Source organism: Erithacus rubecula, assembly GCF_903797595.1.
Source record: "Erithacus rubecula genome assembly, chromosome: 26".
Classification (NCBI taxonomy): Eukaryota; Metazoa; Chordata; class Aves; order Passeriformes; family Muscicapidae; genus Erithacus; species Erithacus rubecula.
Window position 1 is genome coordinate 1,714,632 of NC_136678.1, and position 27,062 is coordinate 1,741,693.

General features: G+C 57.9%; 2 protein-coding genes across 4 annotated transcripts in view; one reads left to right on the forward strand and one right to left on the reverse strand.

The window, feature by feature from the left end:
• GNAT2 (G protein subunit alpha transducin 2) overlaps window positions 1–27,062 on the reverse strand; it is a 165,846-nt gene that overhangs the window by 31,852 nt on the left and 106,932 nt on the right. The window lies entirely within an intron of this gene.
• Window positions 18,734–26,341, forward strand: CSF1 (colony stimulating factor 1). Of its 3 annotated transcripts, XM_079327036.1 has the most exons (9): window positions 18,734–18,868; window positions 20,148–20,276; window positions 22,026–22,088; window positions 22,372–22,551; window positions 22,761–22,938; window positions 23,788–24,593; window positions 24,830–24,885; window positions 24,974–25,026; window positions 25,335–26,341. In XM_079327036.1, exons 1-8 carry the CDS (start codon window positions 18,848–18,850, stop codon window positions 25,023–25,025), a joined length of 1,485 nt encoding a protein of 494 aa, XP_079183162.1. In that variant the 5' UTR covers window positions 18,734–18,847; the 3' UTR covers window position 25,026; window positions 25,335–26,341. The 3 variants fall into 3 exon arrangements, with proteins under 3 accessions (XP_079183162.1, XP_079183163.1, XP_079183161.1); XM_079327037.1 differs by lacking the exon at window positions 24,974–25,026; XM_079327035.1 differs by lacking the exon at window positions 18,734–18,868 and having other exon boundaries at window positions 19,814–20,276.

The window sequence follows — 27,062 nt, forward strand, 5'->3', positions numbered from 1 at the left end:
GTTCCCAAACACCTGAGGGACGTGCCACCCCTCCCCCCACTCCGGACGATGCAGTCGCCCCGGTGTTCACCAGGACCCCCCTGACCCTCCATCCCCAGTGCTCCTGGTCCATCCCAGCCCCGAGGGGTCACCCGAACCCCCCTGTCCCGAGATGGGGTCTCTGCCCCGCCCGGGGTGTCCCCGCTCACCTCGATGGTGGCGCTGCGCTCGGGCTGTGCCAGCGGAGGGTGACACGGCCAGGGGACAGACAGGGCTTGGCGCTCGCACCGCACCCTGCTGCTCTTTGCCCTCTCGTTACAGCGTGGGAGGGACGGGGGGGACACAACCACCTGGCACAGCCCTCACATTTGCAAACACCGCGGGCCCCCCACCCCGCGGCAGGGCGGGGTCCCGGAGCATCCAGCGGGGAGCGCAGCCCGGGGTGCCCCCCACCCCAAATCCCCCAAATCCCACCCCGGGACGAGGTGTCGGTGACGTCACCTGGCAGCGCCCAGCCCTGTGACCCGCGGGACTCTGTGCCCTTGCCCGGGGGTGATCCCGGGCTCACCCCAAGGCTCTGCAGGAAAATCCTGCCAGGGTGGTTGGCGAGGAACGGGCCGGAGCCGGAGCGAGGGTGCGGGATTAGGGTGAAGGATGGGTTCGGGGAGCCATCGCCCCAGAGCCCCAGAGCTTGGCTGGGGGACACTGGTGGCGGGGGTCGTGTCTGTGGGATTGGAATGACCCGCTGAATCCCCCCTCCCAGCACAGAGTTGTGAGATTTGGGTTCATTTGAAGCATTTTGGCTTCTCCGGTGCAATTTTGGGGTGATGGATCCTCTGCGCCGTGTCCCCGTGGGTCCCATCTGTGCCCCCCAGTCCCGCGGGCTGTCACATCCCGGCTGACCTTCTCTTTACTTTTTTTCCCTCAGGTTTGTGGAGACCGAACTGAGCCCACCACGGAGTGACCCTGGGGTCCTGCATCCCCCCCGGTGCTACACGGAGCAGGCGACCCCCCTGGGGAGTGTTCGGGGACCGCCGGCAGACGCGCACGGGCAGAAGCGGGGGGAGCAGGTTTTGGGGAGCTGTGAATTCCCCCCCAGAGGTGGCGGGGAAGGGGTGACGGGGTTGGCGTCGTGCCTCAGTTTCCCCATTAGAGGAGGGGCAGGATGCAGTTCCCCCTTTCGGCCACGAGGGGGAAGCACGATCCCGTTTGGCCCGTGTCCCCCGATGCGTGACCCCGCCCCAAAATCTGTCACCCTCCAAATGCATGACCCCTCTATGTGTGATCCCCCAGATGTGTGACCCCCCATCTGTGATCCCTGATATATGATCCCCCAGATGTGTGATCCCCCAGATGTGTAATCCCCCAGATGTGTCACTCCCAGATGTGTGACTCCCCAGATGTGTGACTCCCCAGATGTGTGACACCCCAGATGTGTGACACCCCCAGATGTGCAGCCCCAGATGTGCACCCCCAGATGTGCAGGGTGCCAGGTCCTGCTTGCCCCTCTGCCACCCCCGGAGTTCCTGGAGCTGGGGACATTTGGGTGACACTTCTCGGGGCAGGCTGACACCAGGGACCGCCCGTGGTCCCCGTGGGAGATTTCGGGTTCATCCCCTCCCAGGCGCAGCCCCCGCCCCGATTTTTCTGCCAGGACCCCCCGGCAGCGCCCAGGGCCCGGCAGGACCGCGGCCCGTCCATTCCCCCCCCGGCAGGGACCGAGCGCTCGCCCCGCCCCGTCCCAGCTCCTCCCAGTCACCCCACTGGGTGAACTGGGAGCGGCAACGGCTGCAGATACACTCCAAACCCCTTTTTATTGTTTTTCTCCTCAATTCCCAGCCAGAGCCAACCTGGCTGTGTCCCCCTCGCCCTTGCCCAGCCTCGGGAACTCCCCAGGAGACACCAGCGCCTTGGGAAGAGCCAGGAAGGGGCTCGGAGGCTTCTGGAGGCGCAGGAATCTTTTCCCATTTCAGGTTTTGAAACCTCCAGCATCAAAATGTGCACAATCCGTGAATTGACCCCAAATCGCAGCTGCTTTAGGGAGGGAAATGGCCTCGATCTGCACCCCCTGCTCTGCTCCTGGGGAGGGCACTCCGCACCCAGCGCGGGGACAGCTCTGGCGACATCATCCTGTCGCCACTGGGGACACCTGGTCAGGCTCTACCCCGTTGAGTTGGGGCATTTTGGGGAGTCACCAGGCAGAGGGGGAGCCCAGAGCCAGCAGTGCCTGGAATTCCCGGTGACACATCGCTGCCGGCCAGGTGCCATGAGCCCGCGGGGAAGCAGCTGCGGCTCCGGGGGCTGGGTGCCAGCCAGGACAAACCACCAGCCAGCCTGGATCCGTCCTCACGTCACAGCCCGGGCTGCGGTGTACCCGCATCTCTCACCTAATTGCTGGGGACCAGCGTCTCTTCGTCATTTTGGGGATGGCTGGGGACGTTTAACCCCTCAGGGGCTGGGAAACTGTGTTGGTCGTTCTCCCTGGGTCACACCAGTGGCAGGCATGGCATGGATGTCATGCCACAAAGCACAGCCCCAGGGTTGTAACTCTCAGAGATGCACAAATGCACAAATCCTGCTCTCCACGGGCTCCCCTTGGTGGTGGCAGTGACAAGCTAATGTCCCACTGTCACAGCTGCTGGGCTCACAGCTGCTCTTTTGGGGTGACACTGGAGAAAACAGAGGGATGAAACAGGGGTGCTTGTGGTGGCAGCTCACTGTCATCCTGCTTCCACGGATTGTTTGGTCCATCCCAGTCCATGGTCACCCTGACATGTTTGCCCTGATATGGTCACCCTGGTATGGTCACTCTGAAATGGTCACCCTGGCATGGTCACCCTGGCATGGTCACCCTGGTATGGTCACCCTGGTCCATGGTCACTCTGGTATGGTCACTCTGAAATGGTTGCTCTGGCATGGTCACCCTGATACAGTCACCCTGACATGATTACCCTGGTATGGTCACCCTGGCATGGTCACCCTGGCATAATCACCCTGGTATGGTCACTTTGACATGGTAACTCTGGCACAGTCACTCTGAAATGGTCACCCTGGTCCATGGTCACTCTGGTATGATCACCCTGACATGGTCACTCTGACATGGTCACCCTGATACAGTCACCCTGGCATGGTCACCCTGGCACAATCCCCTGCTGGTCCTTGTCACCCTGCCAGCCTCTATCACCCTGCTGGTCCCTTTGTGGTGGGTGTCACTGGTGCTGCATCTCCTCTCCCATTGATGAAGGTTCTGTTCCAGGGCTGCCACCCAATCCCTCCCTTCCCTGCAATATCCCCAGAGCCACCCCAAGAGAATCCCCTCAAGTCTGGGCCCTGAGCCCTGCGCTGTGGCTCTGTAGCCATGGGACATCCTGGCCCACATTGTTCTGCCTATCCTGGCTCTCCCAGTGTGCTGCTGATCCCATCTCTTCAGAGGAGCAGGACAAGATCTGTGGGGCTTTTTCAGCCCCTTGGCTTCCCCAGGCTCCCAGTGCCATCCTTGGAGGTTGATTTGTTTCCCCTCTCCCATTTCCAAGGGGTGGTGGAGGTGGGATGATGTGCCCATGTCTGGCTCAGCCAGGGGTGACCACAGCTGGTGGCTCCTGGCTGGAGCCCCATAACCTTCACACCATCAGTTTTTCATTTTGAGAAGGTTGAAATAGAATTGTTTTGGATCTCAGTGAGGGAGCTGCACGTGCTGCAGAGCATTGGGGACCCTTCACTTGGGTGATCTAGAGCTATGGTCCCAGGCCAGGGACAGCCCAGGAGCCCTGTGGCCACAAAAACAGCTGGTGTTCCTCCACAGCCCCATGGCTTTGACCACAAACCTGCAACAACCTTCTTATTTTTAGCCTGAAGAGGGAAAAACCAACGTGCCCATGGCCACTCCTGTGTGTGGGACCCATCCTGTTTTCTTCCCACCATCCATCACCCTGGCAGCACAGATGGGGATTTCCAGGGACAGTGAGGGCTGAAGGGACAGTGACACCACACAGATTTAATTAGAGGTGATGAGGGCATGCAAACAAGCAGGTTAAATCCTGAGAATCCTCAGAGGGTTTGGAGGTGTTTCCCACATTTCCCATGGGTGCCAGAGAAGGCTGGATTTTGGGTTTAGGTCTGGGAGTCATGGCTGGGTTGGGAGAGGGTGAGGGGGGAGGTCAGGGAGGTCACAGCTATTCCATGTTCCTCTCCAGCATGGGAATGTGTGCTGGGATCCAAGTGAGCCCAAAGAAAGCTGGAAATTGGCTTTTTCTCCTCCAATTTTGGTATTTGAGATTAATTCCCTCATGGAAGAGTTGATGTCTTCTTTATCCCTCCATCCTGCTTCCCAGCTCTTCCTCCTCACTGCTTCCACATGCAGGGGCAAACCCAAACCAAAAGATTCCTGACATGCTCTGCCACCTTTCCAGTAGTGGGATCTGGGCCTTGGAATGTTCCTCCACCCCTAAATCCCCCAAAATTTAGGGTGAGCCCCAAATCCACCATCCTGGGATCTAAGTGACCCAATGGGGTTATGGAATTCCAGCAGAGCTCAGGGATCCCAGCTCATCCCTGGAAGAAAATGGGGTGAATTTCCTGTCTGGATGGAGCACCTGGAGCTGCTCAGAGACCCAAACCCATCCCCATGGACAAACCTAGGGAGCTTGGGGCCGTGGTGGGGAGCAGAATGGGATCAAGGGTGCTGGTGACAGTTTTTCCATGGAAAAAAAAAAAAAATCATTTCCACTTCATCTTTCCAGGAAGGAGGATGAAGGTGGTGGTGCCCACATGGCACTGAGCTGCATCAGGAGGGGGGGATGAGTGGGTTCCCTTCCCATGGGAATGCTGCTGAGTCACATTCCTGGGGAACTCCTGGGTGATGGGATGGGGCTGGGAGCCCCCCGAGGTCCCTGGGGAGGGGGATGGGTGCAGAACGTGACGCCCAGCACGGCTCAGGGGTGTTGCACTCGTGGGAGAAGCTCTGGAGGAAGTTGTGAAAGGGGGAGCAGATGTCAGTGGGGTGTGGGGTGTGGGGTGGGGAGAACCCACAGCAGGAGCTCCCCAGGGTTCCTCCTCCCACGTCATGGAACCGTCTGTGGGTCCTTCCTGCCCCGGGTGGGAGCTGGGCAGGAAGGGGTTACAGAAATGCTCCCAGGAGGGTTGGGAGCTCTTTGGGAACTCTTTGGGAGATGTTTGGAATGTGTTTTAGGAAACCCCAACTGCTGCTCCTGCCATCAGGTGACATCTCTCACACTTGCACACCCCACAGGTGTCCCAGGATGGAAGCCCAGGTGTCCCAGCCCCACCCAGCATTGCTCCCAGGAATACTGGGACACAAACAGCTGAGTTTCCACCAAAAAACCGTTTCCTACCAGAAAACATAATTCCATTGATAAATATTAGGAATGGGAAGTGTTTGACCTTCTCTACTGTTTGGCTCCTGTGGGGAGCTGGGCAGGAGGAGGAACTCATCCTATTCCAGCCAGTGCAGCTTCTGCTGGGCACCAGGATGGTGGGAATGTCCAGGGCCATTTTCTGCCCTGGAGTGGCTTCATCAGGTCCTAAAATTGCTCCAAAATGTGAATTTGTGAAGAAGAGTATCCAACCTCTGGAGTCCTGGACACTCACTCTGGCTTTGTTCATGATTTACCAGCCCCAGGCAGCAGCTCCAGCCTGAATCCAGCCCAAATCCACTTTTCACCCTGGTTTGGAAGCTGCTGGGTGTCTGTGCCACCCACAGATGTGCAAAAGGAAAGAGGAGCAAACCCAGGAGATTCCCAGATGGTTTGGGAAATAACTGATCCCTGGAGGTGCTCATGGGTCAGGAGGAGCCAGAGGAATCTGCATTTTTGGGGGGGTTGTCACCTGTTTTTCTGCATATTTTGCTGTTTCTTCACACCCTTAATTATTTTTCTGTTGATTTCTTAGTTTAAACCAATGTTTATAACAAATGCACAGAATAAGCCATTTTTAAGTGTTTTTCTGCAACTTCTTAAAATCCTTCAAAGCCACTAAAACATAAATTGTACTTAATCAAAAAAGAAGCTAAAAAACAAAATACCAAAATTAAAAGGCCCAAAATAAAAGTAAGCAGTAAAGTTCTAAACAACAACCAATCATTGTAGCTAAAGAGCTTGTGCATAAAAACACCCATCAAAATATGCATAAAAACACCAATCAAAATATGCATAATGGCATGGAAAGTAGTCTTAAAATGTATAATTAAAACTAAAAAATGCATAATTATATTAATTATATTAATTTACTGTCCCAAAGTCCTGATTCTCAACCCTGTAGGTGACAATTCAGTGGAAGCAGCAGCCAGGATAGTCTGGACTCAGAGACACCCCAGCTCTTAAAAAGGGAATTTCTGGGTCTAGATGGTGAAATGGAGCAATTGCTGCCATTTAAATACAATAATGTAAGAGAAAATGAAGGAAATGAAATGAAAAAAGATGAAATGAAGTACATGAAATAAAAAAAGAGATAAGATAAATAAGATAAAATGAAAGAAATAAAATAAAACAAATATAATTTCATTATATTTGATGAATAAAATAGAATAAAATAAACAAAAAAAAAAAGAAATAAAGGATAAAAACTGAGAGTGAGATAAAATAAAATAAAATAAAATAAAATAAAATAAAATAAAATAAAATAAAATAAAATAAAAATAAAATGGCATTTCCGGAACTCATCCCTGTGGAGCTTCATGAGGCACCATCCCTGCCATCATCTTTAGAGCTGTTTCCTTTCATTTTCTGGTGACTTTGAGCAGGACTGATGGATTTCATCTGGATTGATGGATTTGAGCAGGAGCAGTGGATTTGAGCAGGAGTGGTGGATTTGAGCTTGACTGATGGATTTGAGCAGGATTTGAGCAGGGGTGGTGGATTTAAGCAGGAGACATTGAATTTAAACTGGGTTTGAGCTGGAGCAATGGATTTGAGCTGGACTGGTGGATTTTGGGTGGACTGGTGGATTTGGGGTGGACTGGTGGATTTGATTCAGAGCAGTGGATTTGAGCTGGACTGGTGGATTTGAGCCAGACTGATGGGTTTGAGTAGGAGCAGTGGATTTGAGCTGGATTTGAGCAAGAGTCATGGATTTGAGCTGGACTGATGGATTTGAGCTGGAGCGATGATTTTAAGCCGGGTTTGAGCTGGAGCAATGGATTTGAGCTGGACTGATGGATTTGAGCTGGAGCGATGATTTTAAGCCGGGTTTGAGCAGGAGCAGTGGATTTGAGCTGGATTTGAGCAGGAGCAGTGGATTTGAGCCGGGTTTTAGCCACAGTAGTGGATTTGAGCCGGGTTTGAGCAGGAGCAGTGGATTTGAGCCGGGTTTTAGCCGCAGCAGTGGATTTGAGCCGGGTTTGAGCAGGAGCAGTGGATTTGAGCCGGGTTTGAGCAGGAGCAGTGGATTTGAGCCGGGTTTTAGCCGCAGCAGTGGATTTGAGCTGGATTTGAGCAGGAGCAGTGGATTTGAGCCGGGTTTGAGCCGCAGCAGTGGATTTGAGCCGGATTTGAGCAGGAGCAGTGGATTTGAGCCGGGTTTTAGCCACAGTAGTGGATTTGAGCCGGGTTTGAGCAGGAGCAGTGGATTTGAGCCGGGTTTTAGCCGCAGCAGTGGATTTGAGCCCGGCTGGCCAGAGGGGCGAGGTTTCTGCCCCGGGAAGAGCCGGTTCACTTCCAGACTGCGTAAGCTGCCGCTGCTGCCAAAACGCAGCCCCGACGGCCCTGGTGGGAATTTTGGGGCTGCAAACAGCGTCACTGGAGGTGGCGCGCGGCCCCCGCGCCGTCCCCCCGCCGGCCGGGAGGTGTTTTAATTAATTCCTTAATTAGGAAGCCGCCAGAGGCGCTGCCCAGATGTTGGCTCGGGATGCGGCGGCGGAGGCGGCCCCGGGTCACTCAGCAGAGCCCCGGGGACTGCGGGGTTTGCGGTGAGGATGAGGAGCAGCGCCGGGCGGGGTGTCTGGCCAAGCCGCGCTGGCTGGTCCCAAATCCCCGCCGGGACCACCCGCCCAGGGCGTTTCTGGGCCGGGGAAGTGTCCGGGTGCGTTGTACTGAGCGGGAATGGCGAGCAGCAGCTGGGATGGGCACGGCCGGCGGACACGGAGGGGTTAAATCCGGCCGAATCCCGGGAAGAGCCGGATCCTTTCCAGCTTGAGTAAACCCAGCACCCTGCCAAAATCCTGCTGCAGCATCCAAAATGCTGGATTATTAACCATAATCCGGGCAGGGTATTCCCCTTGAGGAGCGACACTCCGAGCCTGATTCACCTGAGGGACCCGGAGCAGGGAATTCATCCCAGCATCACCGAGCCAGCCCCAAAAAATCCCCCAGAACCACCCAGCTCTGGGGGTTCCTGCTCTGGCTCCAGCCCCTGCAGCTCCATCCAGCAGCTCCAGCATTTATTTTCAAGTGGGGTGGGATCTGGGCTTTGCTTCCCTTTATTTTTAAATTTATTTATCTTTATTTTGGATTTCTGACTCATCCCCACCCGTTGCCGGGAGGAAACCAGAATCAAAAAAGGCCCAGATATCGTTTGTATCAGCTGAATAAAATCCTCCCCCAGGGAGGAAAGTCCACCAACAGCTCCAGGACCTGCTTCTCCTTCCCCCAGTATCATTCCTACAGAGAAGGAAAACTCAGTTTTCCCTCTTTTTTTTTTTCCCAAACCACAGCCAGTTTCCAGCTCTGCAAGCACAGATCCAGGCCTGGGGCTCACAGAATGGAGGGGCAGAGAGGTGATGGGTGCCCCCCACCCCCTTGCATGCTCTGTCTGCCTTTGGGGTACCCAGCCCCATTCCCATGCAAGCTCTGTGGGGCTGCAGCACTTGTGGGGCTGCCAGAACAGGGGGGATGCCAAGGGAGGGGTGAGTGTCCTCACAATGGGGCTGCCCTATTAATTAGGGTGCCTGGTTAATAGGGGTGCTCAGAGATGAGGGTGCCCCACTAATGAGGGGGTCTTGGAGACAAGGGGGCACCCCAGAAATGAGGGTCCACAATTAATGTGGCTGCCCCATTAATGAGTGTGCTCTGTTAATGAGGGTGTCATGGAGCTGGATTGCCCCTAAAAACAAGGGAGCCCCTTTAATGGGGGTGCCTTAAAGATGAGGCCACCCCAAAAAGGACGTGCCCTATTAATGCGGATGCCCCATTAATGAGGGTGCCCTGAGATTGGGGTGTCCCATTAATGAGGGTGCCCCATTAATGAATGCTTTGGGATTGGGGTGCTGTTGCTCCCTGGGGTGGTTCCATGGGTCTCCCCCCGTGATGGGGGGCAGGAGGTCCTGAGACCCCTGGCAGGTCCCACATCCCTCCTTTAGCTGAACATTCCCAGCCCAGCTGGAAGGTGTGAAGATCTGGAGAAAACAACCCCAAAGGAGCATCCTGGGCTGTGAGGATGAGCTGTGACCCTGGCACATGGAGCACATGGACACCTCCAAATCCAGCCCCTCCCTGGGGAAGGCCAAGTTCATCCCCCTGGATCTGCTTTTCCCTTTCCAGGGGGGAGGTGCTTTGGTGATGCCCAGCTGCATCCTGGGCTCCCTGGGATCCCTGGCAGCTGCCAAGTGTTGGTCCTGATGCCAGGAGGCTCCCTGGCTCAGCAGGATGGTTTTGGAGGCTTGCAGGGAGGCTGTTGGGTTCTTATCCCAATCCTAATCCTAATCCCAGTTGTAATCCATCTCTCTATTGCAATGAGCTCAGGTCCTGCCCATTCCCTGCACATGGAGTCACCATCAGCTCATTTTCATGCTCCTGGGTGTGGATTAAATCTGTTCTTTTAGGAATCTGTAACCTGTGGGTGAACCTGCTGCCAGTGTCTCCTGCTGTCCTGGGATTTGGTTTGCTTTTCCTCATGCCAAAGTGAAGGTGCTGCTTTCTGCCCAGGTACCTCAGTGACCCAGAGGGGCTGCCAGGGAAGGGCTGATGTGAAGCCAAACCACCCTGGGATGTCCTGGCTGGGAGAGCTGGCACTGGGCAGCAGGAATGAGCAGCTCTGAGTGGTTTGGGCTTTCCCCAGGGAGTGGATCCTGCTCATGTCCTGATTTTTCACAGCTATTCCAGCTGCTGGGATAACCAAGAGGTCTCTGCTCCAAATCCCACCCTGTGTGCTGTAGCCAGGTGGAACTTTTGCATCCTGGGGTTAGAAGTGGGATCCAGCCCTAAAGCTGGAGCTGGGCTGCATCCCTGGGGTGGGCTCATTCCTGGCCTGTGCCCTTCTAAATATTTTCATTATTTTTAATTCCCATTTCTCTGGCTGTATCCCTATGGTGGGCTCATTCCTGGACTGTGCCCTTCTAAATATTTTCATTTTTTAAAATTCCCATTTCCCTTCCTGCATCCTGGTGGCTCCAGCCCTGTGGAGGGATGGGGATCCAGCCAACGGCTCTGACCACTGGGGACATCAGGCAGGGGTGGGAGAAGGAGGATGTGACCCATGTGGAAACCACAGATGGTTTCGATGTGTTTATGAGCCTGGGCACAACTTCCTCTGCCCGAGTTCCCAGAGCAGGGCTCCAGTTCTCCACAGGCACCCAGGATGTGCAATGGGCAGGGGGTGCAGCACCCATGGGTGACTATCCCAGCCATGCCAGGGGTGGCTGTTGCTGGGATGAGGCAGAGGGACTTTTGGGGAGGTGAATTGCAGCTCTTGGTATCCATCCTCACATCCTGGGATGTGTGTGGGCTGGGAGGCTCAGCTGTCACCCCAGAGTGATGCTCTCGTGGAAAGGCTGAGTGGTGCTGGCCACAGGTCACACTCTCACCCCCAGGAAAAGCTCAGGCAAAAGTTATTCTTGAAAAAAAGTAGAGTTTCCTCTTTTCCTTCCTGGTGGCAGGCACGTGGTGGTGAGGTCATGGAGCACTGGCTGCAGGACATGCCTCCGGCTCGGCGTAATCCCTCCCCGGGGCCACAGCCGGTTCTGGCCAGTGCAGGGGAGGGGGGGGGTTGGGTCCCCACTGCCCCTCCAGCCCCACTTTCCTCCTGGTCAAGCCACCACATCCTGAGGCAGCCCTCGGGCTGCTGTCCCTGCTCCCAGAGTGGTTTCAGCCTCCCCGAGGCGAGCGCGGCTTTGCGCTGGAAATCAGCCCCAGATGTGGGAGCAGCTGCTGCTGGAGGGCCATGGGCAGGGATGGGCAGGGCTTGGGGACCTGGGGACGGCACAAGGGACCTGGTAGGTGCTGGGACAGGAGCTCCTGGAGGTTTGATCCCACCTGTGACAGTGTCCTGTCTGCAGGATGTGCTCCCAGGTGACAGGGACACCCAGGGGAGAGGCTGTGGAGCAGCCACCAGCCCTGGAGTCTGGCAAATGCCATCCTTGGGCTGCTTTTTTGGGAAGCAGGATCTTTTGCTGACAAGAGCTAGGTCCCCATTGCTGTGCCACCACCCTCAGCTGTGTCCCCAGAGGGTGGCACAGCCCAGCCACGAGGACATCATGAACTTTAAGAGCCCATAACTGCCTGGGGAGCTCTCAGGCCCGAGGTCCCTGGCTGAGTGTGGGGCTGCTGGCCCCGCTCAGGGCTCTGGGGCGGGAACCACACACTAATCAAAAGAGGATGGAAAACTCCTGTGGTTCCTTGGAAAAACCACACAGCTACGAGCAGCCCACTCCAGCTTCCAGATGTGGCAGCAGCACAGTGGAATGAAATTCGGATGGATTTTCCTTAATTGCGAGTTCTGAGGTGGGGGTGGCAGCAGCAGATTGGCTCTGCAGCAGTGCTGGGTGGGGGAGCTCTGAGGAGCCCCCTCCCCATGGCTGGAAATGGGTTTGGGGTGGCACGGCTCTGCCTCACACTCTCCTTCTTGAGCTGGGACTTATCTGGCTTATCTCAGACCCTAAATTTGAATCTTTCCAAGATCCATGGGTGCAATATGTTGTTTATCTTTTCTATCTATTTCTAAGAAGGAGCTAGGCATTGCATGAGATAAATGAAGGTTCAAAAGAGGCTCCTTGCCTTTCTCAATGTTTGTAGTTTATTTTATGGTGGTCCCAGAGCAAAAGAAGAGGAGGATCTCAGATAATGGTCTTTTCTAGGAAAGGGTCAGTGAGGAGAATATGGCTCTTTGCCAATAGGATAGGGACAGGAGGGAAGGGTTAAAGCATTTCTTATACCTTTGGTATTGGATTACAACACATGGGGACCCTTGATTCAGTACATTCCTCTGAATGTGAGTTCTGGGAGCTGCTGACTCCCCATGACCTGGATGCCCTCATCACCCCAATCCTGCATCCTCCCCCTGCCAGCACACAGAAGAAGCCCCCTACTCAGGCTCCAGGTGAGGGGTCCCCTGAGCATTGCCCACTCTCTGGGGCCACAAGAGCCCAGGCAGGTATTTTTCGTGCTCCTCAGCCCCTCTGGCACCATCCCCCCGCTGGGATGCTCTGAGGGTTCCGTTCTGCCGCGGCCCCGGGGCCGCAGGGATGATGGGCGGAGGTGCAGCAGCACATGCCAAGATGCATCAGCCTGTGTTTTTCTGGTGGTGGCTGAAGGTTGTTTGTGCTGTCCCAGGAATGATCCAATGCTCTTGGCGTAGGTGCAAGAGCGGCCTCTGGGCACATGCAGTGCTGTTGGTGGGGAGCAGGGTGATCCTGGTTATCCTGAGACATCTTCTGCCCCAGCCATGGCTGCAGCCCCTCCAGACTGCTGTGGGATCCTATTCCTTACCGGTTTTGCATGAGCAGAACTTTTCAGCAAGCCCCAACCCACCCCTCTGCATCGACATGATGCTACCCAGAGTTGGATGGGGCTTTTGATCCCTGGATGAGCAGGGAAGCAGCTTCTTCACCTGCTGGAAGAATCACTCATTTCTTGGAGAAAGCAGCAAGTGCATCAAAATCTGAGTCTCCAACCACATACAAACAGCTGGAGCCATTTCACACCATCCCTGAGAGTTTCTCCGTTCTGGCATGGGATGGAATTGTGACGAGTGGGGGGAAGAGGATGGGGAATGTCCCCTGGGAGTGAAGATGAGGCCACTGAGATGGAGATGGGAGCTCCCTGTCCAGCTGTGAGGGAGATGGGAATGGCTGGATTTAGCATCGGCGCTGGCTGGGAGCGTGGGAGCGATGCGCCTGCTGGATTTGCACCAGGAGATGCTGGCACAGCTCTGCCCAGGCTCCATCCTCATGGTCCCTTCCCATGATACCTGACCTGTCTGCAAGCAGGGTGTAGGATTTGATATTTGTATCACATTTATTTGGCTTTCCAGAGCTGAAAAGATGCTTTTGATAAACCTGTGTGGGTTCCAGAGCCTTCCCAAGGGCAGTGTTTAGCTGGAGAAATGTGAGCCCCCAAATACCTCTTCACCCCCTTATCTCCACCCTCCCCACACCACACTTTGCAAATTCAGAATCTCCTGTTTTCAGCCCAAAAAGCCATTTGGTCTCAGCCAGGGCCACAGTGTGTGTCCTGGGCCACTGGCAGCTCCCCGAGGAGCTCCATCTCTTCAAAAACCAGCCTGACCTTCATCCCTGCTGGGAAAGGGATGGATCCAGGTGTGGAGCCACTGGTGGCTCGCCTACGGGTTCCATTCCTCCAAAAACCAACTTTAACTCCATCTGTCCCATGGGAAAGGGCTGGATGCAGGTGTGGAGCCACAACCAGCTTCCTCAGAACCACCATCCCTCCCAAAACCTGCCTGAGCTTCATCCCTGCCCTGGGGAAGGGCTGGATTCAGGTGATCCACTGACAGCTCCCACGTCTTATCAGGGATAATCCACTCCTGGCATTCCTCACCTGCCATCACCTCCCACCTGCCAGGTAGGGCTTCAGCTCTCCAAGGCTGCAGCATTGGCAGGAGGGAGGAGGCAGCTCCACAGTGCTAAAATCAGTGCTGCTAATGAAAAACAGGCTCCAAGCAGGCAAACAGCTGATCTGTGGCCTCGAACTGAGTAATGCCTCGAATTCCTGGCAGGAGCTGCTTCCTTTTGGGAGGAGAGGGCTCCTTCCCCGGCAAGCAAGGCACTGCTGTCCCCCCCGTCCCCATTAGCCCCAGCTGCCCTTCAGGGAACAGAGAACGGAATGATGGAGATCGCACACTGCTGGGAGTCTGTCCAGCCCCCTGTCTGTCCATCTTTGTCCCCCTCCATCCACAGTGAGGAAGATGATGGGCATAAGCCCCACCGTGCCCTGTAAGAACAGTCCTTGTCCCCCAGGATGTCCCTTAGGGCTGGGGATCCTCCGGATTTCGAGGATGGGTGCAAGCAGGGAAAGGAGCTCAGCAGCTCCCGGGGATGGATCCTGCCGTCGGGTGTGGAGCGAGATAAGGCCGTGACTCAGCCTCAGCCCTCATCCCTGCTTCCCTTCCTTCCCAGCAAAGCCCCTCCTTCCCAGCAGAGCTCGGCGGCACCTGGGGAGCGCGGCTGCAGCCGGGGCTGGGCTCCGCTCGGTGTCCGCGGCCAGTGGCTGATGTAAACAGCTGCGGCTGCCGATAAACAAGCGGCCCCGGCGGGAGCACAAACAGCTCCTCTGTTCTGGCTCTGGATGCCCCGGCAGCCACCCCACGGCCCGGGCTGGATGGCTCCAAATACCCACTCCAGCCCGGTGTCAGGGGGTGGCACAGGGCTGTCACTCCGTCAGCCTGCTGCTGGACATGTGGGGAGGTCACATTCCCAGTTTGGGGGCAGAAAGTGGGATTTAGACCCTCGGACACGTGCTGAGGTCAGGGACAGTGCTGACTCCATCCATCACACAGTCCCAGGGCTGTGGCATCCCAGTAAGGGCTTGGCACGTTTGGATGTCACCTTGCTCCTGGCCGTGGTGACAGACAGGAGCCCCACAGGTGGCGCTGAGGCCTGGCCTCCCTGCGACATTCCCAAGCTGTTTCCCCACTCGTGCCCAGCTGCTCCACGTGCAGCCCCTGGACCCCCCCCCCCCACAGGTCAGGCTGAGCGGGCGGGAGCCAGGGCTGCACCCCCTCTGCCCTGTGCCCTGAGCTCCGGGGGATCCAAGCAGGGAATGGGGCACACTGGGCACTGTGGTCCCCAGCACCCTCGTTCAGGGTGGACTGGCAATGCTGGGGAGTCTCCCGGAGCACGAGCACATGGACATTGCCACATTGTCCTGTTGCCACCCTGAAACCATGTTGGCACCTCCTGCCCCCTGTATCTCCCCCAGACCCTGTGGGTGCCAGTGGGCAGCTGCCTGGGAAGGCTTTTGGCTCTGCCTGTGGCCGCATTCCTCGCTGGAGGGAGGAGTGGAGCAGGAGCCTGACATGACTCAGCCGCAGCCACGAGGGCTGGGGACATGCCGGTGACCCACGTGGGGCTGTCACCCGTCCTTGGTCCCTCCTCATCACATTGCCCCCCCCACCCCGGCATGGGCGCCCCTCCCCGATCCCGGGGCTGGGATTTATCTGTGCCAAAGGACCCCCAAGCACATGCCGGGGATGGCGGGAGGTCTCCCGAGAGCCGCGGTGCCGGACCCGGGTTATGACAACTCGGAGAAGGGACTTTCTCCGCAGGCGCCGGACACAGCCTGACCCTGCGGTTCCCTCGCTCCCAGCTTGGCTGAATTCCCTGTGCCTGGATCCAGCCAGCGCTCTGCTCCCGTGGGTGCTGACCCTGTGGTCAGGGGGCTGCTGCCGGGGCTGCCCTGAGATCCCCCCGGTGATCAGAGGACGTTCCAGAAAGTCCCAGCGTGGAGCAGGCAGCAGGAGAGGGATGCAGGGAAGGAAGCACGGGATTTGCTGTGGGATGAAGGATTCAGCCTCATCACGACATCCTGAGTTCCCCCCCATACTTGCAGCGGGCTGGGGGGAAGTGCCTTCCAACCCACATTCCTCCACTCCTGAAGGAACTGGCTCGGGACCTTCCCACGGGGATTTCCAGCCTGGGCACACATTGCTCCAGCTTGGATCGTGCTGGCGGGGTCCTGGCTCAGCTGCAGCACCCAGGAGACTGCGGGAGAGCATCCTGGACCTACGGTGAATCACCGGGAAGGAACTGATTAAGACCTTGCAACATTTTCCTGCTGGAAATCACTTTCTCCGTACAGGCAGTCTGAGGCTGGTTTTAGGATGCAGCTGGGGGAATTAGATAGGCTACAGTTTTTATCCCTGTTTTGGGACTTGCCGGCTGGAAAAAGCCTCCCAAAGTGAGGGATTGGTTGTGATGTGATCCCATTCCCGTAGGAGATGGAAAGAGGAATCACTGAAGCAGGGGAATTGAAGTGCAGGGATGCTCTAACCTTGGCCATGGTGGAGATGTGGCTGCATGGGGGTGGTGCTGGGGTCCCACCCTGCCCTGCTTTGCCCCCAGCCCTGCATCCTCTGCACTGGGCCAGCAGACATGGGGACCCCCAAGATGCCCAGGAAGCCCCACACCCTCATCCCACCTTTTCCTCTTGACTCACAGTGGCTTTCCCCTTGGCTGTGGGGGGAGAGGGGCAAGTCCTGCACAGCATCGGTGTGGTGACAGTGCCATTGGTCCCAGTTTGCAATTGGGAGAGGGACAACCACCCTAAGTTTTGCCTTCCCCAGTTTTTCTGGCTACAGCGTGGGCACAGAGCTGCTGCCACTTCTGCCACCTCTGCCACCAGCCCTGTTTCTGCCCCGTGACTCAGGGATTTCGGCAGGTTTGGGAAGGGAGGAGGGGCAAAAGCCACTTCCCTGCCAAAATAAAAGAGGCGGATGCTGCGCTCGCCCTCTGTCATGCATGAGGAGGATTAATATTAACCCGTCCCTCCATCCTGCTGTCCCTCTGTCCTGCTCTCCTGCTGTCCCCCTGTCCCGCTGCCTCACAGCTTGTCCCATGACCCAGCATATGACACTTTTCCGGTCCCTTTAAGGCAGAGGGGGTGAGTGTGCTGGAGATGAGCAGCCCATGGTCTCAGCCGGTGTGAAAGGGCCTCATGAGCTGCCACGGGGTCCCCGTGAGTCACCCCCGCTGGTGGCGTCACCCGCCGTGTCCCTCGGTGTCCACCCTGGTGTTCTCCCACCCCGGGGGCTGTGAGGCTCCCAGAATAGCTCGTGATGAGAAATGTGGATAATGTCTCAGCATTTTGGGGAGAAAGGGGTTATTTTGGGAGGACGGCTGATTTCTAACCCAGCGCCCTCCCTCCCCAGCGCGTCACCCTCAGCACCCTCAGATGTTTATCTGCTGCTGTTGCTAAGGGACACTGCGGGTGACAAGACCTGTGACACCCAGCACCGGTGCAAATCTGATACATCTGGGGGCTGTCACTGCTGTCCCCAACTTCAGCTGGGAACCAGCTCTTCTCCAACTCCTCTGCCAGGTCGCTGATCCCAGCCCTCCAATACTGGGATCAACTCTCAGCTCCAAGAAAACCTCTCAGCATCTTCTGCAACCCCAGCAGCATTTCCAGCCCTGGGGAGAAGATTCCCTGGTCACTTGAAGATGTGGTGGCTGTCACCTACACATGGCCCTGTTGTCACCATCCCCTGTTGCAGCTGCATCCCGCTGTCTTGTGGAGCAGTTTGCTTTCTGTTTCCCTTCACAATGCCGAGTCCTTGGCACTGCCATGGATCACCTCGTGGCCACTAATCACTTCCAGTTGCCTGGAAAACAAACAGGCAGTGAAGGGGAAAGTCCCAAAGCTGGGAACAGGGCTTGTTGCATGGCTTTGCTGGCCCTGGATCCAGCCCCTCACAGATCCCTGTGCATGGATCTATCCGTGCACTTAGAGATCCCTTCTGCACCTGTGCAAATGGATCGGCTTGTGCACATGTGGATCCATCTGTGCACAAATGGACCCATCCATGCACACGTGGATTCATCCATGTGCACATGAGTCTGTCCAGGCAAACATGGATCTATCTGTCCATGCATGTGTGGACCCATGCATGCAAACATGGATCTGTCCATGCAAACATGGATCTGTCCATGCATATGTGGACCCACCCATGCACTCGTATCTCATGTGTCTATGCTCATGTGGATCTGTCCATGCACAGGGCTTTGTCCATATTTGTGTCCACTCCATGTCCATGTCTGTGCAGATTTATTATGCACATGTATGCAGACATCTGTCCATGCACATCCCTACAAATGTATCTGCTTTTGCACATGTGGATCCATCCTTGCAGATGGATCTGTCCATACACATATAAACTGATCAATGCTCATGGATCTGTCCATGCACACCCTTGCTAATGCTTCCATCCCTGCACATTCTGATGGGTGTCTGTCAAATGTGCACCCATGTGTGTGTATATGTGTGTGTGCCCAGGGATGAGTGAGCACACCCATGTGCAAGGCCCAGAGCTCTGTGTGTGTGTGTTCACACATATGAACATGTTCTGAGGGCTGTCCATGCACAGCCAGGGGAGTTGTGTGTATGCTCACATGGATACCAATGCCCAGGGGTGACCATACACATACAGGGGTGTGTGTGCACACATGCACATTCCGAGGGGTCCCTGGTGTGCACAGCTCTGTGTGTATGTGTGCTCAGAAGAGAGCACACACGTACAAACGTTGTGCCAGGCTCAGGGCTGTGTGTGCCCATGGCTACCAGGGCCCGGGAGGACCGTGGACATCCAGGGGTGGTGTCTGTCCCTGTCGTGTGACATCTATGCAGACACGTGTGTGTGTGTCCAGGCATAAGCACACGCGTGTGTGTGTGATAATGGAGACTCAGGCACACGGCGCCGATCGGAATCCAGTAAAGCCGAGCAAACCCGATCGGATCCGAGGGGGGCACACGGGACCCTCCGGTGCCGCCCGGTGTCCTCCGGGTGCCGGCCCGGCCCGGGCCCCGCGGGGCCTGGCTGCCCGCCAACGCTTTCTCATAAACCACATGCTGCCGCGGCGCTATAAAGGGGAGCGCGGACGCGGCGGCGGCTCAGCCCGGCCCCGCTCGGCCCCGCCGCTGCTGCCGTCTCGCCCGCTCCGCCCGGCCCCGGTCCCACGGCAGCCCCCATGCCCCGCCTCGGAGCCAAGGTACGGCGGCCCCTCCCGCTACCCGCGGCCGCGGAGACCCCCCCTCAACCCGGCGCCCGCCGTCACCTGCGCGGGGGCCCGCGGGAGCGGCAGCCCCGCTGTCCCCGTGCCCTCGTGGTGGGTCCCCTCCTCCGGGGGTCCCGGCTCCCGGCGGGGGATGCACCAGCCCCTCCTCGGTTGGCGGTGCCGGCCCCGGACCCGCGCGGTGTAGCCGCGGCTCCAGCCCCGGTTCTCGGCTCCAGCCCCGTTACGATTGCCGGACACGGCGTGGGGAGGCCCCGACTTCAGCCCCGGCCGGTCCCCGGCGGGGGGATGCTGCAGCCCCGGCTCCATTCCCGGACCTGCGCGTTGAGGCTCCAACCCCGTCCCGGTTCCCGGTTCCCGGTTCCCGGCTCCCGGTTCCCGGTTCCCGGTTCCCGGCTCCCGGCTCCAGCCCCGTTCCCGCTCCAGCCCCGGCCCCAGCCCCGGCCCCAGCTCCAGCCCCGGCCCCAGCTCCAGCCCTGGCCCCAGCCCCGTTCCCAGTCCGTTCCCGGCGGGGCGAGGCTCCGTTCAGCCGTGGCCACATCTCGGCGGTGGCCCGGGCGGCATCTTGGAGTTTCACAAGAGGGGAGGATTCCTGGACATCATCCAAGGGAAATTCCCCCCCACCCATCACCCAGGCACCCTCTCCCTGCCGGTGCCCCCGGAGACGGGGGCGCACACCCACCCCAGGGTCCTCTCCGCCCCCACGTTGGGAGTCTTGGCTCCGGGATAAGCCCCGTTTCTCACCGGGGTCCCGCCACGGATCGGGGCCTCCTCGCTTCTTTGCAGGGGGATTGGGAGGGAAATTTGGGATGAGGCCAGAGCTGCTGCATGGAAAGAGCCCGGCGGGTGCAGCTGGGGGGGTCTGGAGGGTGGGAAGAGGATTTTTGGGGATGGGTGGGTCAGTGTGTCAGATGGGCTCTGGAGAGCCAGGGCGGAGCAGGAGTTTTGCAGGAGAGACAGAGAAATGGTGTGGGAGAGGGGAGAGGGGATGGATCAGGAATGTGACGGTGGCCAAGAGCCACATCCAGGCTTGTGTCACCGGCTTTGGGAAATTCCCTGCTGACCTGGTGCTCCTAAAAATAGCAGGATGGGGATAGGCACGGGGTTGGAGGACCACAGTGGGATTATCCTGCTGGACCGTGGCCAAGCCCCGGCTACCACAGAGGTGGTCACACCAGGGGGTGGTGAGAGGGGCAGGGGGCTTAGCATGTATGTGGGTTATCCCTGCTTCAAATTTTTCCCGTGTCGTGCTCAGGTGTGCCTGCTCCGCTGTTCCCTGCTGTCGTCCCTCCTCCTCCTCCTGCTCCGCATCCATGAGACGGAGCAGAACAGCTACTGCCAGCAGATCATCACAGAGAGGCACCTGGTCGAGCTGGAGGAGCTGGTGAGTGGGGCTGTGCAGTGGGGTGGAGGCTCATTTGGGGCCAGACGGGCACAAATCAGCATTTATTTAGTGCTGAAGTAAGGAAATGGGGTGACATTCAGCTCTCCTAGAGATGCGATGGTACCCAGGAGCTGAGCATCCACGGGCACAAGGGACAAGTGAGCACCGGGGGTGACAGATGCTGTGCCTTTATCAAGGGTGGCCATGGAAAAGCGGCAACAGGAGGAAGGAGAGCAAACGGAAGCAGGAGCGAGGCCGGGAAGGGGACAGGAGTGGGGCTGGACGGGTGCAGGGGCGCTGGGGAAGCAGCGGAGGGGCCGGCGCTGCGGGCTGCGGTGCTTTCCGGGCGGCTGCGCAGGGGTTAAGCGGAGGAATCCGGCTGCATTCCTGAGTCCAGCTGCTTGCCTGGAAGCGGGGCTGGCAACGGGGCTGTGGGTGGGTGGCAGGCAGCGAGGGGGGCCCGGCCGGGCGATGGAGCCGGCCGGGCTGGGTGATGGGGCCGTCATCCCATGTGGCAGCTCTGGGTGCTGGCAGCCGCCCCGCAGCACGGCCACCCCTGGCCCCAGCGGATACAGCTGCCGGGGCCGTATCTCTCTCTCCGTGGCCCTTGGCTCACCTCCGAGCGGGGAATCACGCGGATGTTCAGGGGAGAAGCGAGAATCGGGGGCACGCAGGGATTTGCAGGGTTGTCGCAGATTAAATTCTGCCTGCAGCAAGAGGGGTGTGCGGGCGAGAGACGGGAACGGCGCCTCCGAGCCCCGAGCCTCGCTGCGAGCTCGGTAACCGCCGTGTCCGGGCTCGCTTCACCTCTTCCTCTTTAACCACCGAGCTGAGGGGCAGGAGCCGCTGGGCGAGCTCGGCTTCCTCTGCCCGAGCCCCCTCTGCACGCCCGGAGCCTTTGCTCTCCGCCCAGGGATTAAAATTGGGTCCGCGGCTGTGGGAGAAAGGGGATGGAGCATGTTTGAATGGAAGATGTGGTTTTCCTGCTGGGGATTGTAGCCCTCGCTGATGGAGGAGCTGGCCCTCGCTCCAGCGCCTGCAGGATAATGGAGCAATTGTTTCCGGGACGGCGTCCCAGGCTAGCAGGAGATTTGCCGGCCGGCAATTCTGCCAGCCCTCGCCCTCCCAGCCTGGAATGCCAGCCCGGAGGGAGAGCGTTTGGTTAGGGTGGATTTTTAGTCCCGTTGGAAGGGGTTGTGGAATAGGCGGCCGGCAGCGCTGCGTGTGGGACCCCGGCGCTGTGTGATCCCGGAGAATGTGTGACCCTGGTGACACGGCCACCTCCTGCTCGGCAGGATGCTCTTTTGCAGCCTGGATTTAGAGGAGAGAGTGGTGTGGGGGAGACCCGAGGAGAATTAAGCAGGGCTGGGCTCTGCTGTGGCGCTGGCAGGAAGAGGAGGAGGAGGAGGAGGAGGAGGAGGAGGAGGAGGAGGAGGAGGAGGAGGAGGAGGAAGAGAGGCGGGGTGAGAGCAGGCAGGGAAAGACAAGAGAAGGTCTGTGATTAGGGGAGTACTACATCCTGAGGGGAGCAGGAATCCTGAGCTCACTCCTGCCACTGCATCAACCTTAGGAGTGTGCTTTTGTGAGGAGGAGTAGGGGATGAGATGAAGCAGGAATGGGAACAAAATCCTCCTGTGGATTTGGGGGTCTCGGGCGCCCCTTTGTGTCCAGAGCACAGCATATATGGGGCTGCTTAGCCCCAGCACTGTCCCTGGGGATGTGGGGTGACATCCTGCTTTGTCCTTCCAGGCTGACACCCAGATGCAGCACCCTGGCAGGGTCTCCTTCAAGTTCATTGACAAGATGCAGTTGGTGAGTGGTGTCTTGCTGGGGACAGTAGGGGACAGGAAACAGGGCTGGCTGGTGCATGGTGGGAGGTCCCCTGCTCCCCAGTCTCCCCAATCTTGTCTCCCTTTGCAGGAGACTGCCCAGGAGGGACCCATCCTGCTTGGGCAGGTGGCTTCCAAGTCCCAGTCTGGGCATCCTGTGGGATTGTAGAAAGGCATTTTGTCCCTCTGTGCTTGTTTCCCCCAGGCAGAGCGGGATGTCCATCCAGTAACCTCTGCCACTTTTGGGTGGGTGTGTATCCTTGCAGAATGACTCCATCTGCTATGTGAAAGCTGCCTTTCCCCTGATGGGCAAGATCCTGGAGCGAACAGAGTTCAAGGAGAACTCGTCCAACGCCCGGAAGATGCAGACGGTGCGCAGGATGTACAACCGCATCGACGAGAGCGTGGACCCCTGCATCAGGGAGGAGGATGATGAGGAGAGAATGGTACAGTGTCCCCAGCCTCGTGGGGGTTCGGGCCTGGGTCCTCATCCGGGTGTGAAATGGGATGTCCAGAGCATCCTGGGGTGGGTGTGTGGGCAGGGCCGTGGAGCAGAGCAGAGGTGGGGGGGTGCATGGACATGGAACCATGAGGAGCCAGCAAATCCAGTCTGGGGTGGTCATGAAGCTGATGCTGAGCCTGGCACTTCCTCCAGCTCTCACAGATGTGCTTCAAGGAGTTCACCACCTCCCCCTACGAGATGCTGGTGTTGGTGAAGGATTTCTTCCAGGACATCAAGCGTCTGCTGCAGAACCAGGAGACTTTTGAGAAGGATTGCAGCCACGTCTACCGCAGGGCCTGCCCGGGACCCAGGAAGGCTGGATCCTCACCAGGTGAGATGCCAAGGCTTGGCCTCTGCCCAGTAAACCTGTGCCAGTCTGGGGGGCTTGGGCTCGTCTGCATGGAGCACTTCAAGAGTCATGTGTCTGTGAGTGTGGCACGTGTCCACCTTGGTCCCTTTCCCTGTGTCAGCGAGCTCTGCATCAGTGTCAGGGGAGAAGGGGCTGGCTGCCATTTGAAGGTGGGATTTGGGCTAAGTCCTGCTGGAAGCAAGGCAAGGGAGAGGCGCTGAGGGGGACCAAGAAGGCATCAGGCTTGGCTCCATCTCAAAGCCCCGATGGAGCTGGGTGGAGCATAATGTGGAGAAATGGAGGGACTGCTGTGCCACCAATGTGCTGCATGACCTTGGCTGTGTCACTTCAGCTGCCTCGTGCCTCAGTTTCCCCTGGCCAAGCCTGCAGGGAGAGTGTTGCTGCCAGGGTGGAAGAGCCCCGTGTTGCCGTCTGCGCTTCCACAAGCGCCCGTGCTGTGTTTGCATGGAGGAGATGTCTCACTCTCATCCTCGTGTCACAGCTGTGCCATGTCCTTGTGCCCTGGGGGACGTTAAACGTGGCTGGCTGGCTCCTGCAAGTTGTGAATAACCTGCTGCCATCAGCTCAGGGGACCCGGTGACTCGGGTTTGCTTCATCCCACCTCTTGCTTGTCACCCTTACGCTGCCCTGCCTGCTCCTGCCTGTTCCCTGCCTCTCCCTTGCTCTCCCATTTTTTGAGGGGCTGTCTGACCCGCTTGCCCAGGGCTGCGGGGAGGGATGGGGACAGTGCCCCTGACCTCGGATCTGCTGTCTGTGCCCCTCTTGGAGGCTGGTGACCCCACGGCTGTCTCTTCTCTCTCCTTCTTTCAGGTGTGGGGACAGATCCTGACTGCAATTGCCTGTCCCCTGCCCTCCCTTCTGCCACCCAGCCCTCCCTCTCTGCTGCCACTGGCAGGGACATGGCACCCGCTAGCACCCAGGTCCCCTCCAGCCTCCTCCACACCACCCTCGCTGACTTAGAGGCCCCATCTCAGCCCCCCAGTAGCACGGACGGGGGCTCAGGGACCGAGGAGGTCCTGGGTGCCATGGTAGGTGACACAGCGCTGGTGTTGGCCCCTGAGATGAAGCAGACAGCTCCAGCCAGCAGTGCCGAAGCCCTCCAAGATCCGGCCGGGACGCTGAGCCTGGCACCGGGCGACATCCCCGTCCTCCGCGGGGATGGAGAGCTGGTGGAGTGGGGCACCGGCCACCTGCCGCAGGATCCAGGCCAGCAGTGGGGAGGCTCCATCCTCCCGGATCAGCTCGGCGGGCTCGGGACCACCCCTCCGGCAGCATCGCCCGGCGCTGGCAGAGCCAGGATCCGCCCCGCGGCGGCGGCCGAGCCCGTGACACAGCTGCGCTTCTCCAGGATGGCCCCCGAGCTGCCAGCCCCGGGCAGCCCCCGCCGCGGGGCCAGGGCGTGGGGCTGGGGGCTCAGCCGGCTGCGGGGCCCCGAGGACGGCGGCGGGGCCGGGCCGAGCTTTGACTCTGGCTTTGTTCTGGGCGCAGAGCAGCGCAGGAAGGAGCCGCCCGCCAGGGAGGGCCGGCAGGAGCCCCTCATCTACATTACGGTGGCCAGCGTGGTGGCCGTCTTGCTGGCCACGGGAGGGCTGCTCTTCTACAAGTATAAATATAGGGTAAGACCTCCCCTTCGTCTCCTCCCTGGGCACCAAGGTTTTCTCCTGCCTCAGTTTCCCCACCCATTTCATGGCCAGTGAGGGTTGAGCCCCATTTTCCCCATAGTTTTGAGACTGGGGAAAAATTGGTGGTGCTGAGTGTGATGGGAAGATGTTATTTGTGGGATTTGCAGCTGCTGCTGCAGCCTCCTCCCCTTTCCCATGGCTCATCTCCCAGTTTCCCTCCCTCCACACAGGTCCTGCAGCGGCCGCTGGAAGATGGAGGCTGTGACCCCAAGGAGCCAGAGAGGAGGTGGGTGTGACAGCGTCCTGAGTGGGGGGGCTTTGGGGACCCCCACCCTGGGGGTCCCTGCTCTAAACCCCCCATCTTTGTGTCATAGGGCGCTGCAGGGAGCAAGGGAGTGTTCAGAGCTGGAGACTCAGGATCTCTGAGGTGATCAGGGGCTGGGTGGGACCTTGAAGAGCTCCGGTCCAAGCTGTGAGGACACTATTGTGTCCCTGGACTGTTCCCATTGGTGCTGACCTTGGCCATGGGCGGGGAAATTCTGGGTGGGAAGACACGGACAGGAGCAGGTCTGCGCCCCAGCGCTGCCAGCATGTGGTTTCGCAGCTCGTTAATCCATTACTGGCACTCTCTTAATATACATAGTATTTTTTCCTGTGGTTTTCGTGTGTTTCTCCCCTCGCTGCCCTCCCTGGCAGAGCCTCAGCTCCTGCTCATCTCTCTCCTCCTTTTCCCAGGGCCCCAGGCAGGATGTGAAGCTGCTCGGGGGATGGATCCGGATGGAAGGAGGGTTGGCACGCACCAGCCTTGCCGCGATCCCACCGTGATGCTGACACTCCCTCTTCCCTTGCCCCGTGCTGGTGGCCAGAGACGGCAAAAAAACTCCCTGGCAGGGACAAAAGGATGGGGGGATGTGCCCTTCACCGGGAAGTGAAGGCACCATGACTGCAGCTGTGCTGGGACAGCAATGGCTAATGTGGAGCTGCAGTGCTGAGCAGGACCATGGAGATGCTGGATGTGGGATGATGGATGTGATCCCACTTGGACACGGCCGATGCTGGATGAAGACAGAGGGGATGGCTCCCCAAATCCTCTGGCTCTTCTCCCACCCCAGCAGACTTGGGTTTGGAGCAGCACCCATGGCCCCCTTCACCCTGCCTTTCCTGAGGCTTCAACTGGAGCATCCTGAATTCTGGGGGGCCAGTCCTGAGACACCCAGCCCTGACTTGCAACTCAAACCCTCACACTGTGAATATTTAAAGCCAACCTGTGCCCACGTCCCTGCATGGGGCTGGGTTTGGGGTGAGCCTTGGCACCGTCCCAGTCCCTCCCCATCCTCCTGTTGATAGGGCTTATTTTTTTTTTAATAGAGTGGATGAAAGTCTTTATCCTGCACAAGTGTTCTGGGGGGGGAGCCGTGTGCCCCTCTCAGGGTCCTCGCTGCGAGCTGGCCTCGCTGGGATTCCATTTCTTTGGTGACTGCGCTTTGGAGAAGGGAATGGGGCTGGGAAGGATGGGATCCATTGGGTGTAAGAGCTGGAAGTGCCCCTGCTGGGCACCCTGGGCCTTCCTGGCACAGCCCCACTCGTGGGCTTTGGGAAGAGCCTGGTTTGGGACTCACCAGCCCTGGAGATGCCCCCTGGCTCCCTCCAGCCCCAGATGAAGCGTGGCCCGCGCTGCTCTGGGAGTTTCAAGTATTATTTTTATATGAAGGATGAAAATATGGACAAACCCAACTTTTATTGTTTTAAAGAAAGCTTTGCTATTAATTTGGGGTTTATATATATATGTATGTATGTGTATGTATTTATGACTGGCAGAAGGAGGGGGTTCCCAGGCGAGGGACTGGTGTAAATCAGGATGAAAGCCCTGATGCAGCAGAAAGTCTGGGGCCAAACTCCTGGTGGTGTAAGTCACAAGTTTACACTGTGGAGGAGCTGCTCCTGGGGGAGAAAACTTGCCTTTACCCATGTTGGATTTATTTTGCCTTTTTTGTTGTTGTTGTTGAGTTGGGGTTTTTTGTTGGTTTTGGGGTGGGTGTTTTTTTTTTTTTTTTATACAATGAAATCCTGAAATATTTTATACAAAGGCATTTAAAAGTCTATTTAAAGAAAATAATGGAAATCAACTTGTATATTTAATATTATTAATAAACAGAGAGGTGTAGCTTGGTGTAAGTCTGGGATGCAAGGGGGGATTGGAGTGTGTGACTCCCCTGTCCCAGCCCTGGGGTGCCTGAGGAGGTGACTGGGGGCTGACTCCTGGTAGTGTTCCCTTGACCTGCTTCCCTGTGGATGCTCATGGGTTCATGGCCCTGGAATGAGGGCAGAGGGATGGATACATCCTCCCTCCCTGCCCCCAGCTCCTGCTGGCATGGCTGAGAACTCCAGGCACTGGCTCTGATGCTGGGCCCCCCCAAAATCTGTGTGAACGGTTGGGAAGCAGATGTTTAAAGCAAACATACT